At 32.9% G+C, this 13,769-nt stretch overlaps 1 protein-coding gene across 1 annotated transcript; it reads left to right on the top strand.

Moving 5' to 3' along the window:
* The first annotated feature begins 3,982 nt into the window (after positions 1-3,982).
* On the top strand, positions 3,983-13,181 carry LOC126697776 (cytosolic endo-beta-N-acetylglucosaminidase 1). The gene is made up of 11 exons (XM_050394876.1): positions 3,983-4,547; positions 5,926-6,063; positions 7,830-7,939; positions 8,040-8,151; positions 8,241-8,348; positions 8,494-8,606; positions 9,456-9,537; positions 10,283-10,363; positions 11,429-11,484; positions 11,875-12,010; positions 12,305-13,181. The coding sequence occupies exons 1-11, from the start codon at positions 4,065-4,067 to the stop codon at positions 13,013-13,015; spliced, it is 2,130 nt and encodes a 709-aa protein (XP_050250833.1). The 5' UTR covers positions 3,983-4,064; the 3' UTR covers positions 13,016-13,181.
* Positions 13,182-13,769: the final 588 nt, after the last annotated feature.

Raw genomic sequence — 13,769 nt, 5'->3', positions numbered from 1 at the left:
TCGATACTAGCTGTTATCTAACTCATTAGGGTCTAGTTCTTTAACCCACTCTCTACAAATTTATTGTACAGGACTCATTGGGCCAAAATCCCATACATATTGGATTTGGGCTATAAACCGTGTCCTTACACACACTTTTAGTCATCCAAAAGTGTGGCTGTAGCATTAATCTTACCAAAATCCTTTTTTTTTTTTTTTTACTCCTCTAATTTCGGCAATTCAATTGCCACAATTGATTTTTTTTTTTTTTTTTTTAATCCTCCCCTTTTGGCAAAATGATAGAGATACAAATTTTTTTACAAAAACTTTTATAAAATGTTGATGTAATGAGTAATTATTAGTAAATAAAAAAGTGATGTTATTGGTGGGCCTTAATGAAAACCAATAAGAAATTGACCATAACAACAATTTGTAAAAAATATGGTAAAATAGTGTGTGGCCGTAGCATTACTTTTGTCACAGTTCAGTCTTCTTTTTTTCCTTTTTGTAATCCTCCAATTTCGGCAATTCAATTGTCACAATTCAAAATTTTTTTTTTTGCCAATATCATTGTTGAAATTCCTTTTTCTCTCTCCCACATCATTTCTCTCTCCTCTCTCCTACTTTTTCTCAAAATTTCGTCAATGGTATTGCTGAAATTCGCTTCTCTCCTCATTTTGCCAAATAAGTTTGAACGATATTCATATCACAAATAAACTTTATTTTTTACAATATTCAGCCAAAAGACTCTGGTTATCTATACTACTATTTAAGAGGCTTCCCCGGTTTGAGATCTTCATTTTTTTGTTCAAAAATGCCTCTACACTCTTGTGTTTAAGTAAAGACAAAATTAAAGGACAATACAGTAAGAATACAACTCTAACTCCCACTAAATCATTGCCTAAAAAATATGGTCACTCTCCTGTTAATTTTCAAATTACTTTATCCACTTATAAATTAGATTCTCAACATAAAAATTATATATATAAAATAAAAACACAAAATTTTTTTTGGCTACAAAATAAACATGTAATATTTGTTCATTTTTTGAAACTAACCTCATGACACTCCTGATTGTATTAATAGTTATAAATGCATAATATTATGAAATAATAAAATTATTTTTAAAAAAAGTCTCATTATACACACGAAACGCATATGATAAGGCTAGTATATTTAAAAATTTTATTTAAATTTTGATATAATTTTTTTTTCACTTATATCTATTTTTCTTACTCTTAGAGATGTAAAACACTAAAACTACTAATTAAGTTTTTGTTTTCAAGTTTCGCTAACATTTTCTTTTCAATTAATTTTATGGCTAATCAACTAATTCTTTCATCTACTTTATTATTTTCTTCATTTTCTTCTAAATGTTTTCAAGTTTCACTAACATTTTTTTCTCAATTGATTTTATGGCTAATCTACTAAAAATTATGTGATTGAAAATTTTAATGAAAATTATAATTTGAAAATTAATATTTTTGTTAACATATACTCTATAGAATTTTTGGACGTGGATCATCTCATAAAGAAACAAAGAAATTGAAGTTGGAATTTTATCTAAAAAAAAATGTAATAGATAAGTATGAAATGTAAGAATATGAAGAGTACTTTACCGTAAAGCAAGTACGGTAAAGTACTTTATTTTGATAAGTACGGTAAAGTACTTGCTTTTGAGGATGACTGTAATGGAGCCTATTTGGACAGGCTGTGTCCTTGCCCTTTTTTAATTTCTTAGTTTATTAATGGAATCGTCTTTCATCAAGAACAGTACTTTACCGTAAAGCAAGTACAAAGATAAAGCTCAGAGAAAGTGAACAAAACAAAGCAAAGTAGAATAAGATAAATAGAGTTTTTAATGAAGAAACTTGAAGGAGCGGACTCAGTGTTAGCTTAGCCTCAACGACAACACTCAACATAGAAGACGATCTAGACCGCAGCTTAGGAAGTTAATGTTTTTTGATATAAAGAAGCACTTTCCATGATTCCATCCATCCATCTATACAGAGAAGATTGAGGTATAAGATTAATTTTTTTTAAAGTAAATGTTGATGGGGCTGTCTTCGCGGAACAACAAAAGTCTGGAGTAGGAGTGGTAATACGCAATTGTGAAGGTTTGTTCATGGGAGCTTTGTCAATAAAGCTAAATTAGCATTTGGGATCCTTGGAAGCCGAAGCAAAAGCTTATGAATTGGGCATTATGTTTGCCAAAGATATGGGATTTCATGAGATTGTTCTTAAGGGGAATTAGTTCTCTATTAAGTGTTTTTCGTAAATTTTTCTATTTCACATGTTGGTAGGAAAGATAATCAGGTATCCCACTTGTTAGCAAAATATGCTCAGAGTGTTAAGCAATATGTTGCTTGGATTGAGGAGAACCCTTATTTCTTAAAACATTCTCTCTCAATTGATGTGCTTGTTTCTAGCTTATGTTAATGGAATTTCACTTTTCTATAAAAAAAATAATAATAATAAAAAAAAAAAAAAGAATAGGAATGGTACATTAGTCACACAAATTCAATGAAAATGTTTTTTTTTCCTTTAACAAAAAAATATTTTTTATTTATACGTTAATATTTGAGACATAATTAATATTTTCACAAGCAGAGCCATATCTCTATTGATTAAAATTCAAGGTTTTTTTTTTTTTTTTTTTTTTTTTTTTTTTTTTTTTTTTTTTTTTTTTTTTTTTTTTTTTTTTTCACTTGGGACCTTGTTTATATATCATTTTTAAGCATTATAACACTAAACCAAAAAAAAAAAAAAAAAAATTATTGTACGTGCAAAGCGTGTGATGAGTCTAGTTTTAAACATAGTGTTAGGTTCTAAATGTTTAGAACAATTGACAAATCGTGAACACAAACTTGTCTACATATAGATCTTAGAGCCTATAGGTTTTATTAGACAATGCTCAAGGTGATTCAAGTCAAGATTCAAGAACATACAAGCTGCAGGAAGAAGATTTCATAATCTATCTAGTTCGATCGATCAAAAGACAAGCTCGATCGATCGAAAGTCGTATCTGCAGAATTTTAATTAAACCCAAACAGCAGTTCAAGCCCATTAAGGATTAGAGTTTCTAATCTACTTCTCCCAGTATATAAAGGAAACCCTAAAGCACGTTTTTATAAGGCTTTTTAGAGAGAAAAAAGTGTGTCTCTTTTGTATTTAGGGTTTTGTTCCTAAAAAACTCTCTTATGTCTTCTATCGGTATTATTCCTTGAAGAATCTCAAGATCTGGTATTGTAGAAGTTGCTGCCTTCTCTTGTCATCAAAGGTGTTGATGATCTAAACCTTCAAGGGTGGTCTTGGAGTCACAAACAGGAGAGTTTGTGTTGCTAAACCTTTGAGTGGGATCTCAAAGTCACAAACGGGGGTGTTTGTGTTTTGCAAAGGTCAAAGAAAGAAGGAGTCTGTGGATTCGGAGCTTGCACGTGATCGTGTCAGTAAGTTCTACTGGTGGGTAGCAATAAGAAGTCGAGCGTGGGAGCTTGTAAGTCTTATTGTATGAACTTCGATTCTTTCTAGTGGATTTGCTTTTTACCTTGAGGATAACTAGGTTAAATCCTCCCCAGATTTTTTTACCGGTTTGGTTTTCCTGGGTTATCATATCGTTGTGTTTTTATTTTTCGCTGCTATACATTGATATGATATATTTGTGTTAACCTAGATCTGTTAATTTGACTAAATAATCACTTGCCTAATTACCTAGGTTAATTTGTTTGTGGTTTTAAGGGGTCTAAAAACTAACACATAGTTTTTAAACCGCTTATTCAAATGCACTTATAATCTTATTTTATTTCATTCTATTGAAATCTATGATAGGTTGACATTTTAATTTGTGAAAATAGAATGAGATTTTATTATGGTATTTACGGGTAAAAAAAATAAGAAAAAAAAAAATCCGGATGCCAAACTGTTACCTTTCAAAATTCTACCACCAATAGCAAGAAACACCAAACTAACACACGCCAAAAAGTCAAGAACAATAAATACCAAACTAACTACCACCAGCGCGACAGAAAACAAAGCTAGGCAAACCAGTAAGGAAAGCTTGAAATTCCTCAGTGAGTCAACTCTGTATGCTCTCTTTTCCTCTTAAATTCGACTGCCTAAGACGCAGAAACATAGTAAAGCATCTCAAACTTGTTCGCAACAAACTCCAAAACCTCCTCCGCTTTGTCAAAATGTCCTCATCGGAACCTGAACTCCAACACCCACCTCCACCACCGTTCAATCCAACCGAACCGTCCTTACCAATCTCTTATCCAATCGAAACGCTCAAAGACCTCGAGTCCAGGTCCTACTTCAACTCCTTTCACTACCCTTTTAACAAAGCTTCGGTTCCTCTTAAATCTGTGTTGCCCAATAGGCGTAGATTGCTTGTGTGCCATGACTTGAAAGGAGGGTATTTGGATGATAAATGGGTCCAAGGAGGGACTAATCCTGAGGCCTATGGGATATGGCATTGGTATTTGATGGATGTTTTTGTTTACTTTTCTCATACTCTTGTTACTCTTCCACCTCCGTGTTGGACTAACACAGCTCATCGCCATGGAGTTAAGGTACATGTCAATTTCCATGAGTTTGTAGCTAACATGTTTGTAGTTTTGTTTTGTGAACAAATTTCACACATTTTTTGACAACATCAACATGTGACGTGTTAATTAGCGAAACATCACGGGACTATCACTGTCACCTCAGCCGTTGTGAAAAATGTTGTGAAATCAGACTTGTTTTTTTGTTTGTGTGTTATGGATATCTAATTGTTTTGAATTGAGTTGGTTATGTTAGTACCTGGACTTTGTGAGGTTGAGGAAGAAAATGATAAATTACCACTTGTCTAAAAGTTTTAAGTTTATCGGAAAATGGGAACTTAATCATTGTTCTAACACTTTCCGCATGAGAGTTCAGACTCTCCTTATAAGTGGGCCTAATATATGAGATTTTTAAATTTTTTTAAATGGGAGGTAGAGTGAAGAAAATATTCGAACTTAGGATTACTTGCTCTGATACCTTGTTAATTTTCACTTGTCCTAAAAGTTTAAATTGATAGCAAATGATAAATTTAATCATTTAACCATTATCCTAACAAAAAATGTGAAAATCCCCATTGAAATGAGTTCTAGAGTCTGTTTGGATATCACTTATTTGTTAAAAACTGAAAACTTATTGTTAAAAATACTATAGCAAAATAATTTTTTAAAGGCAAAACACTATAACAAAACCCATGGCTATGTTTTTCAGTTCTTGGTGGTCCGTGAACAGTACCCATGGGACCCACTAAAAAAACACAAAACGCGGAAAATTCTGTACGCAAACGCACGCCTAATATTGCTTAATTTAGGTAGAAAAATGGGATCAGGTTTCGAATTGGGAAAGTATTTCTCAGAATTTGAATGTTTATATAAGAACATGGCATGTTGGTCGTGGTATTCTTTGGTCATTTAATAATTTTTTAAAAATATATATATAAGTAAAAAGAACTATGTATATAAATAAAGCTACTTTATGCAGAAAATACACAAAGCAGTCCAAAAAGAAATTGTTAATTTGACTTACCGAGGATTTTTTTTTTTTTGGGGGGGGGGGGGGGGTGTGGGGGGAGGAATTTGTTTGGTTTGAGTGTGTTGGATATTAAATTGTTTTGAATAGATTTGGTTATGTTAGATGGACTTTTTGAGATTAATGTAGAAAAATATGATGATCTTGATTGAAATGAGTTCTAATGTTGGTTAATTAGGTAGAAAAAATAATTTTTGGAATTGAGAAAGTATTTGTCCAAATAGACTTCTGCTTACATTGACAGGGGGTTGGATAATAGTATTCATGAGTACTTGTGTGTTGTGATCTATTATATCTTCAAGTCAAGTGTGGGATTCAACAACTTACTCTAAAGAAATTGTTATATATAATTCTTGGTTTTGCCTATGCAATGTTAAGGTATTGGGGACTTTCATCACAGAATGGGATGAAGGGAGAGTGGCCTGCAATGAATTGCTCTCAACAAAGGAGTCTGCTCATATGTATGCTGAGCGCTTGGCAGAGCTTGCTGTTGCTTTGGGCTTTGATGGATGGCTGGTATGTATTTATGAAAGCTGCATAATTTCAAATTTTATTCTCTATCTTTTGAATATAAATGCTTCAGGGTGGTTATGCAATTTGAGTCATGCCAATAGTACATTTTTGGAGTGACTTATTGAACATATCAGGATATCATATCTACACACAATATACTTAGAAACTAAAAAAGATTCAGTTCAGATGGTCCAAGGAGTTGGATTTCAAGCTGCATTGGTGTGGAAAGCTGATTTTTAAATTTCCAATTTGTCCTATGAAACAGAGATTATGATAAATACAAAAAATGGGTTAATTACAGTTTATCCACATGTGGTTAGGCCCAATTTTATATTGCCTACCTGAGATTTGAAAAGTGTCATTTTACCCACCCGAGGTTGACTCCATTATACAGCTGTTACCCACCTCATCTCCTTCACCATTAAAAACATTAAAAAAAAACAAAAAAAATCAGAGAAAATATGATCTGAAAGGGGCTTTTGAAAAATTATAGAAGTTGCTTATGTTTGGACTCAAGAACACTACAGAAAAACCCTAGAAATGGATCTGGCTTTTCATATAAACCCTTTTCTTTGTTATTTTGTTCCATCTCTCTCTCTCTCTCAATATGGTAGTACAGTTTAATGAAGTTTTGGACGCACTTAACGCAATTTTGGAATGGCTATGCTGGCTTGTAGGTTACTGTAAAATTCGTTGATACATAAAAAAAGTAACATTTTCTCTTATTACATAACTAGAGGCCATATTTATCATAGTTACAACTTTTTTATTTCCTTTATGGCTGTTGGAGATGGTCAAGTGAGGAAGAATCAAAATTTACTGGTGGAATTGGGCAAGAAAGCTGGGCACAAGAATTGATAGTTTTACTGGGTTTCGGCTACAGTGGTAGCCTATAGAATAAGATTATGATCTCATCATGAAGAAGGAAGAAGGCTTTGTTGAAGTACGCCATTGTAATCTGGGCACTCTTGTCACTGAGCACTAGTATCCACATCTTTTAAGAGAGGAATGGTTTAGAACAATTATTATTTCTTCTCGTGTGACTCTGAATCATACAAGAGCTTTAGACATGATTAGAATCCAAAGCAGTAATACAAAAATATTGGAGATCATGCAAGGCCACTGTCTTTGCCACCGACACAATCCTCTCCGTCTTCATATGTGTGCACAAGTCAGTTTACTCTTGGGACATCTTTGTCCAGAGGGTCGGGAACAATCTGTTCTATGACAAGAGGGATGGCTCTCAACTCAATTTGCTTTCCATCCACAATACCTTTCAGATCAATTTTCAGGGTTTTCCTTTAGTGTTTTTAAGAATATAAGCAACTTCTATAACTTTTTCAAATACCCCTTTCAGATTGTGTTTTCTCTGATTTTTTTTTGTTTTCTATGTTTTTTAATTTTATGTTTTTAACAGTGAAAGTGATGAGGTGGGTGGCTGTATAACAGAGCCAACCTCGAGTAGGTAAAGTGACACTTTTCAAACCACTAATAGGCAACATGAAATTGGGCCTAACTACAAGTGGGTAAAGGTAAACTGTAATTAACCTAAAAAAATAAATAAAAAAAGAACTGATAAAGAAGGTTAATTTACTTTTAGGGTAGAAGGATCAATGTTGTTTATGTGCTGTAAGTTATTTATTTATAACAGAAAATGGCTTTCTTTTTTTTTAATAAAAAAAAAAGAAGAAGGAATTTTGGCATACTTCATGATGGTACTTCTGTTTATTGAACTCCCTTTCTATAACTGACAAAGGAATCACCTTCAGATTAATATGGAGATCAAATTGGATCCTGGGCAAATCCCTAATATGAAAGAATTTGTCGACCATCTAACCCAGACCATGCATTCCTCTATGCCTGGTTCCTTAGTGATATGGTGAGTGTTAGTAGATATCATCTTCTCAGTCACTTTTATTTTCCCAATATACTTAATCATGTATAAACTTGTAATTTATGGATTACATTTGGTTACACAGGTATGATAGTGTTACAATTCATGGTGATCTTCACTGGCAAGATCAACTGAATGACAAAAATAAACCTTTCTTTGATATTTGTGATGGAATATTTGTAAATTATACATGGAAGGTATGGATTTTTTTCCCATGTGTAAATTGATTTCAGTGTTCTGTTATTATATATTGAAAAAAGGAAATTATATGTTCCATAACATGCAGGAAAACTATCCAAGGGATTCAGCTGCTGTTGCTGGTGATAGAAATTTTGATGTTTATATGGGGGTCGATGTATTTGGAAGGAACACTTTTGGTGGTGGGAAGTGGAATGTATGTCTATTATTAATCTTGTGAGACGCATGAACTATATGTTTTGGTGCTAGAATATACCTACAACTGTTTTAAACTTCTAAACTCTAATCCGATTAATGTGTTGGTCTTTGGAGTTCTAATTGATTCGTTATATTTGAATCAGACAAATGATGCTCTTGATGTGATAAAAAAGGGTGAGACTTCAGCTGCCATATTTGCTCCTGCATGGAATTATGAGACTCATCAACTTCCTAATTTTCAGACTTCACAAAATCAGTAATGCAGCTTTTGCTTTTGCCAGAGTTCTTTATATCAGAATATACTTTATCTCAGATACAGCTAGTATACTTTCTGAGATTTTAATTACTTATATAGTTTTTTTTTCCCTGAAAATTTTATATCTGATTGGTTTCATCGATTGTCAAATTTTTCCTCAACTAATTATTTATGACTAAGAGAAGTCGGCATCAATTTTCTAATGCTGACCTTTAATATCTTTGTCAATTCTTTTTGGTTTTCTCTGGATGATAAAAGATGATTGGCTTGCCCTGTCTTAATGCTATAATATTACATTTTAGATTTTGTATGTCAAGATTTTATTGTTTCTTTTCTCACATAACATGAATAAAATAAAGAGTATCTTTGAAGAGTAACAAGTGTTGGTCTCCATTTGATCTCTTTGATATGAATGCCACCTTCAATATCCATATTCTTTATCTGCAGTTTTGCATGCATTTATTATCAATCATTCCCATTATTTCACTGAATTGAAATTTCATAAGCTATTTTCTTTAAGCTTACAATTTTGATAACTAATAAAGATTTATTGATATCAAATAAATAGACACCCAAGTACTCAGGGGTATACAATAGATTACAAATTTTATAAATTTCTTGAATATGATTTACTCCAATCCTCATTATATGTCCTCAGAACTGTAAGCATCACCTTCTAAATTTACTACTATAGTCATCTGATCATCCTGAATACCCATTTTTCTAACAATAACGTGACATCCGTCTGTTCATAATTTAATATTTGTAATTTATGATTTGAGTCCATAATTTATAAATCTTCCTAAAATGTTTGACAGGGTTCATTAACATGTAAGTATGATTTTGCAGTTGGTGGGGCCTTGTGGAGAAATCATGGGGAATAGTACAAAATTATCCTAAAGATCTGCCATTCTATACAAATTTTGATCAGGTAACAACTGTTTCTTTATTCTCTCATACTTGTATGATTTCTAAGCAATCGGGCATGTGAAAGCTCCTAGTATGAAATGACAATCAAAATTTGGAACAAACAAAAGTTAGAGAAAAGAATAAACAAAAGCTTTCCATATATTCATCTCAAACTTCAGGCAAAGCATTTGTTTAAGTAAGTTATATTATTGTAGGAAAATTATGTTCTCTCTCCATTCTCCTTGATAATGTTACATATAATAATGATGTGATCTACATAATGAGATCATAAATTATAGTAATATGATAATGCTATAGACACTAATAATAATACAAAAACTATGACACGTGATCTCATTTTATCTAATTTAGCTCCTCTCTAGAACCCTTAAAAACTCCACTGCCTTGGATGACCATCTGATGGATTCATCTAAGAGATTATATGTACACAATGTAATATAATTTTGTTCAGTTTGGCTTTAGGTTCTACTTTAATTCCTTTAATAGTGGGAATATTTCTGAGGATTTTTAACAAATACGAAAAAGAAAACAAATTTTGCAAATTGCTTGGATAAATCTCTTAAGTTCAAAATGACATTTAAAAAAGCTCTTCCATCAAATACTGCTTGTCTGTCAGATGCTCAATTTTCCTTCCTTTGGTTGCTCATATTGCAGTTGGTCATTGAAGGATTTGAAAGAAGCATGACTCTAGATAAAGTATTTGTCCCTGTTGTTTAAAGTAATGGAGTATTATTGTCATTGATTAGGGGCATGGACATCATTTTTCAGTAGATGGAGCAGAAATATCAAATGATCCTTGGAATAACCTTTCATGCCAAGGTTTCCAGGTATGCACCTGATAGAAATGTTATTTCCTTCCTTTAGTATGATAGGGTTTGGCTTTCCTTTTTCAAATTGTGAGTTGTGTAATACTGTAATCAGACTCAGTTCGGTTTCCCTTTTTTCCTCTGTTGAAAATGAAATTTTTTATATGATAACTTTCTAAGTAATTAGGAATATGAAAGCCATCATTCTGATGTTAATTAAATAAATCTATTTAATATCCTAGAGGTCCATTCAAAGTTCTGAAATTCTGGTAGTTACATAAAATCTTCATATTGTTGACTTATGTTTAGCATCAAAATTTACAGTCTTGTGTGTGTGTTTTAGCTGTTAGGAGGTGAATTTGAATGCTGATGGGATGGAATCATAGAAGAACAATTATCATTGTACTATGATGAAAATACGTAAGATTAAACTTCGAAAATTTAGAACATAACAGGGATAAAACTAGTTTAGAATACCAAAAAAAAATTAAATGTTGTAATCTCTTATGGCTCCATTCATAATACAAGGGTACATAGGATCCAAAATATGAAAATTAGCTTAAAGATAGGGATTGCCTCTATTGATGAAAAGATGAGGGAGAATCGCTTGAGATGGTTTGATCATGTGTAGATGATAGTGATTAATGCATCAATGAGGAAGTGTGAGTTGATTCAAGTCAAATAACTAGAAAAGGTAGAGAAGACTTAAAATAACATTAGTAGTAGTAAAAAAGGAGATGTCAATTAAGGAGGTAATAAGAGAGTATGACTTTTGGATAGAATAGAATGGCTGAAAAAAATACATGTGGCCAGTCTTTAGTCTGTTGAGAATTCATAAATGACAACAAAATTTTGAAACTAAGGCTTGGTTGTTATTGTCATAATCCCTTGTGGCTGCTCAAATATTGCAGCTTTTCAAGTTCACATTCAGATTCTCCTCTTGTACTATGTATGCAATGCAGATATGTGATTAAATGAAATGATTTGCTCATCCATTATGCAATTAACTCCTCCTATTAGTTTAACACGAAATCATTTTATAGATTATTAGCATGTTTTTTACCCCGACTCTTGTTTTTGTGGCAGCCTTTACTTGAGTTTGTTGATAACCCTACTCTGGATAGCATTCAAGCACTTGTTGAGTAAGTTTTGATCATTATGTGTGTCTTTTATTTGTCATTTATTTATTTAAAAAAGTGATGGTCTTCTATTAATGTTGTTTCCACCAAAAGGTATGACATGTCACACACTCGTATGAGTCCATCATGTCTTACACTCTTATGACTCAATCATGTTTAGAATTGTAGAAGTTTTATGCGTTGTCTGATGAACTAATATAAGGTATTAGCGGATGAACTTATATTAATATATAGATTGTACTCAGAAGCTCTGAGTATCTACTCCATGAACATGACTTCTATAGTGCATTACTCAATTACAAGAATTTCTATCTAGTTCTGTTTTTTCCCTAGGTGCTTACTGTTTAGTATCAATTTTCTATCTTGAAATACATATGTTTTGGCAAATGGTAGTTTCAACGAAGCATCTTATAGTGGAGGGGGAAACATCACATTTAAAGGAACTCTTGAAGACAATGCTTTTTTCACGAGAAGGCTTTTTCATGGAGAACTTCTGTTGGGCGATTTACCTGTCAACTTTACATACTCTGTAAGCTATCCTGTTTTGTGCATTTAAGTTGCTAATGAGTTTGGTTTGAAAATTGATTAGTAGGATTGATACCCTTTAGATTCCTTAGCCTGGGAAAAGTTTTTTTGTTGGAAAAAGAGAAATCTAAATTTTAATTATATTGCCTGAGCCTGGCTGCCTGCTGGTAGTGGAACTGAGTTTTGCATATTTTATGCATGTCAATGACACTATCCAATCTGATCACAGATAGATCTTATATTCCATCTCCTTATCTACTTGCATATGTTTCAACCGTGAACTTGGCAATTGATGCAGGTGAAATCAGAGGGAGATTCTCAACTGGGCCTTTCTCTTCAGTTTTCTTCTACAATGAATAAAAGCATGTCAATACTTCTGGCATCCCAGGAAATTTACCAATTCTCAAGCAAATTCAGTCAAGTAATTACAACACGCCCACATGGAAAGCCAGGAAATTCACCAGGATGGGTCATACAGGAGGCTAGCATTGCAATGAATGGATACAAATTAACAGAAATCCATGCTGTGTGCTACTGGTCAAAGCCCGAATTTAACAAACCTGGACCAGCTCACAATCCAGTTAAATATTTTGCAGTTTTGGGTCATATTACCATAAAAAATTCTGAAAAGAAGTCAGGTTTTCCACCCTCTTCCTCATGGCTTGTTGAGGCTCAATTTATCAAATGGACTTCTGTTTCTCAGGGTTCCAAGACACTTAGTGTAAAACTTATATGGAAACTGAAAGATGGAACTGATACTGTATTCCCAAACTACAATATTTATGCAAAGAAACTAGCAAAACAGGTGGTAAGTGATCAAGATGTTTCACTAGAAGATGTGCCGAAGTATTTAGGAACGGCACATGTGGAAGCATTTTACGTTTCTGACCTTTCAGTTCCTTGTGAAACATCCAGTCTCAAATTTATTGTTCAAGTATGCGCTGCTGATGGGACTTTCCAGAAATTGGACGATTCTCCAACCTTTTCAATTGATGTTAAAGGTCAGTAATTTTATTTTATTTTTAAATCTTTTTTAGTGTAATTGTATTTTTTCCCTCTCCTTTTCAAGGAAGAAGGCTTGCTAAGTAATGCAGGCTATGTAGCTTATATCTGGCAAGTGTTGTAGCATGACAATTTCAATAAAAAGGAACTGTAATAAAGTTGTCCTTTAACTATTTGATATTTCCCAATAATTCATCTTTACTATGTGTCTGTTTTTAGAGGTGACATTTTGGTGATTAAACTGCTCCTAACTTGTATTTATTTAAGTTTAACAGTTTCACCCCCCCCCCCCCCCCCCCCCCCCCCCCCGGGGTGTACTTTAAGGACAAAATACTTTATAGGTGGTTTTCTGATATTGGACACTTCTAACTTTTAAAACTCAGAAATGCTGTAAATACAAGCAAACGCATAGGGAAAATGGGCTTGATGCAGATTCTGTTTCCCACATGTGGAAAACATGAAGTTCAAGGGAAACGCTTGAAACCCCTACCTGAATTTGAAAGCTCTATGTCTAGCCAGTGACATACAACATATTCTGTAATAGTTTTAGCCTTTTAGGCTTTTAGCAATATTATAGGTAAAAGGTGGAAGTGTTTGTAAATACAGGTCTATATATGTTATTAGAATCACACCCAATTTAGAGTCATTCCTTTTGAGTTGGGTTTGGGATCAACACTTTTAAGCCTCACTTACTCATCTCCTTCGTTCACTCAACAAAGATATGCATCTGAATTTTGAAGTCGTTAGCTCTGGATGTATTT

The sequence above is a fragment of the Quercus robur genome, chromosome 8, assembly GCF_932294415.1.
Source record: "Quercus robur chromosome 8, dhQueRobu3.1, whole genome shotgun sequence".
In the NCBI taxonomy this organism is placed as follows: domain Eukaryota; kingdom Viridiplantae; phylum Streptophyta; class Magnoliopsida; order Fagales; family Fagaceae; genus Quercus; species Quercus robur.
This window is presented reverse-complemented; position numbering and strand designations above follow the sequence as displayed.

Bases quoted from the DNA above. Each gene is read 5' to 3' on its own strand.
- LOC126697776 (XM_050394876.1), top strand. From the start codon at position 4,065: ATGCTCTCTTTTCCTCTTAAATTCGACTGCCTAAGACGCAGAAACATA. The intron at 7,940-8,039 runs GTGAGTGTTAGT...TTGGTTACACAG, and splicing joins CCTGGTTCCTTAGTGATATG to GTATGATAGTGTTACAATTC. The intron at 9,538-10,282 runs GTAACAACTGTT...GTCATTGATTAG, and splicing joins TCTATACAAATTTTGATCAG to GGGCATGGACATCATTTTTC.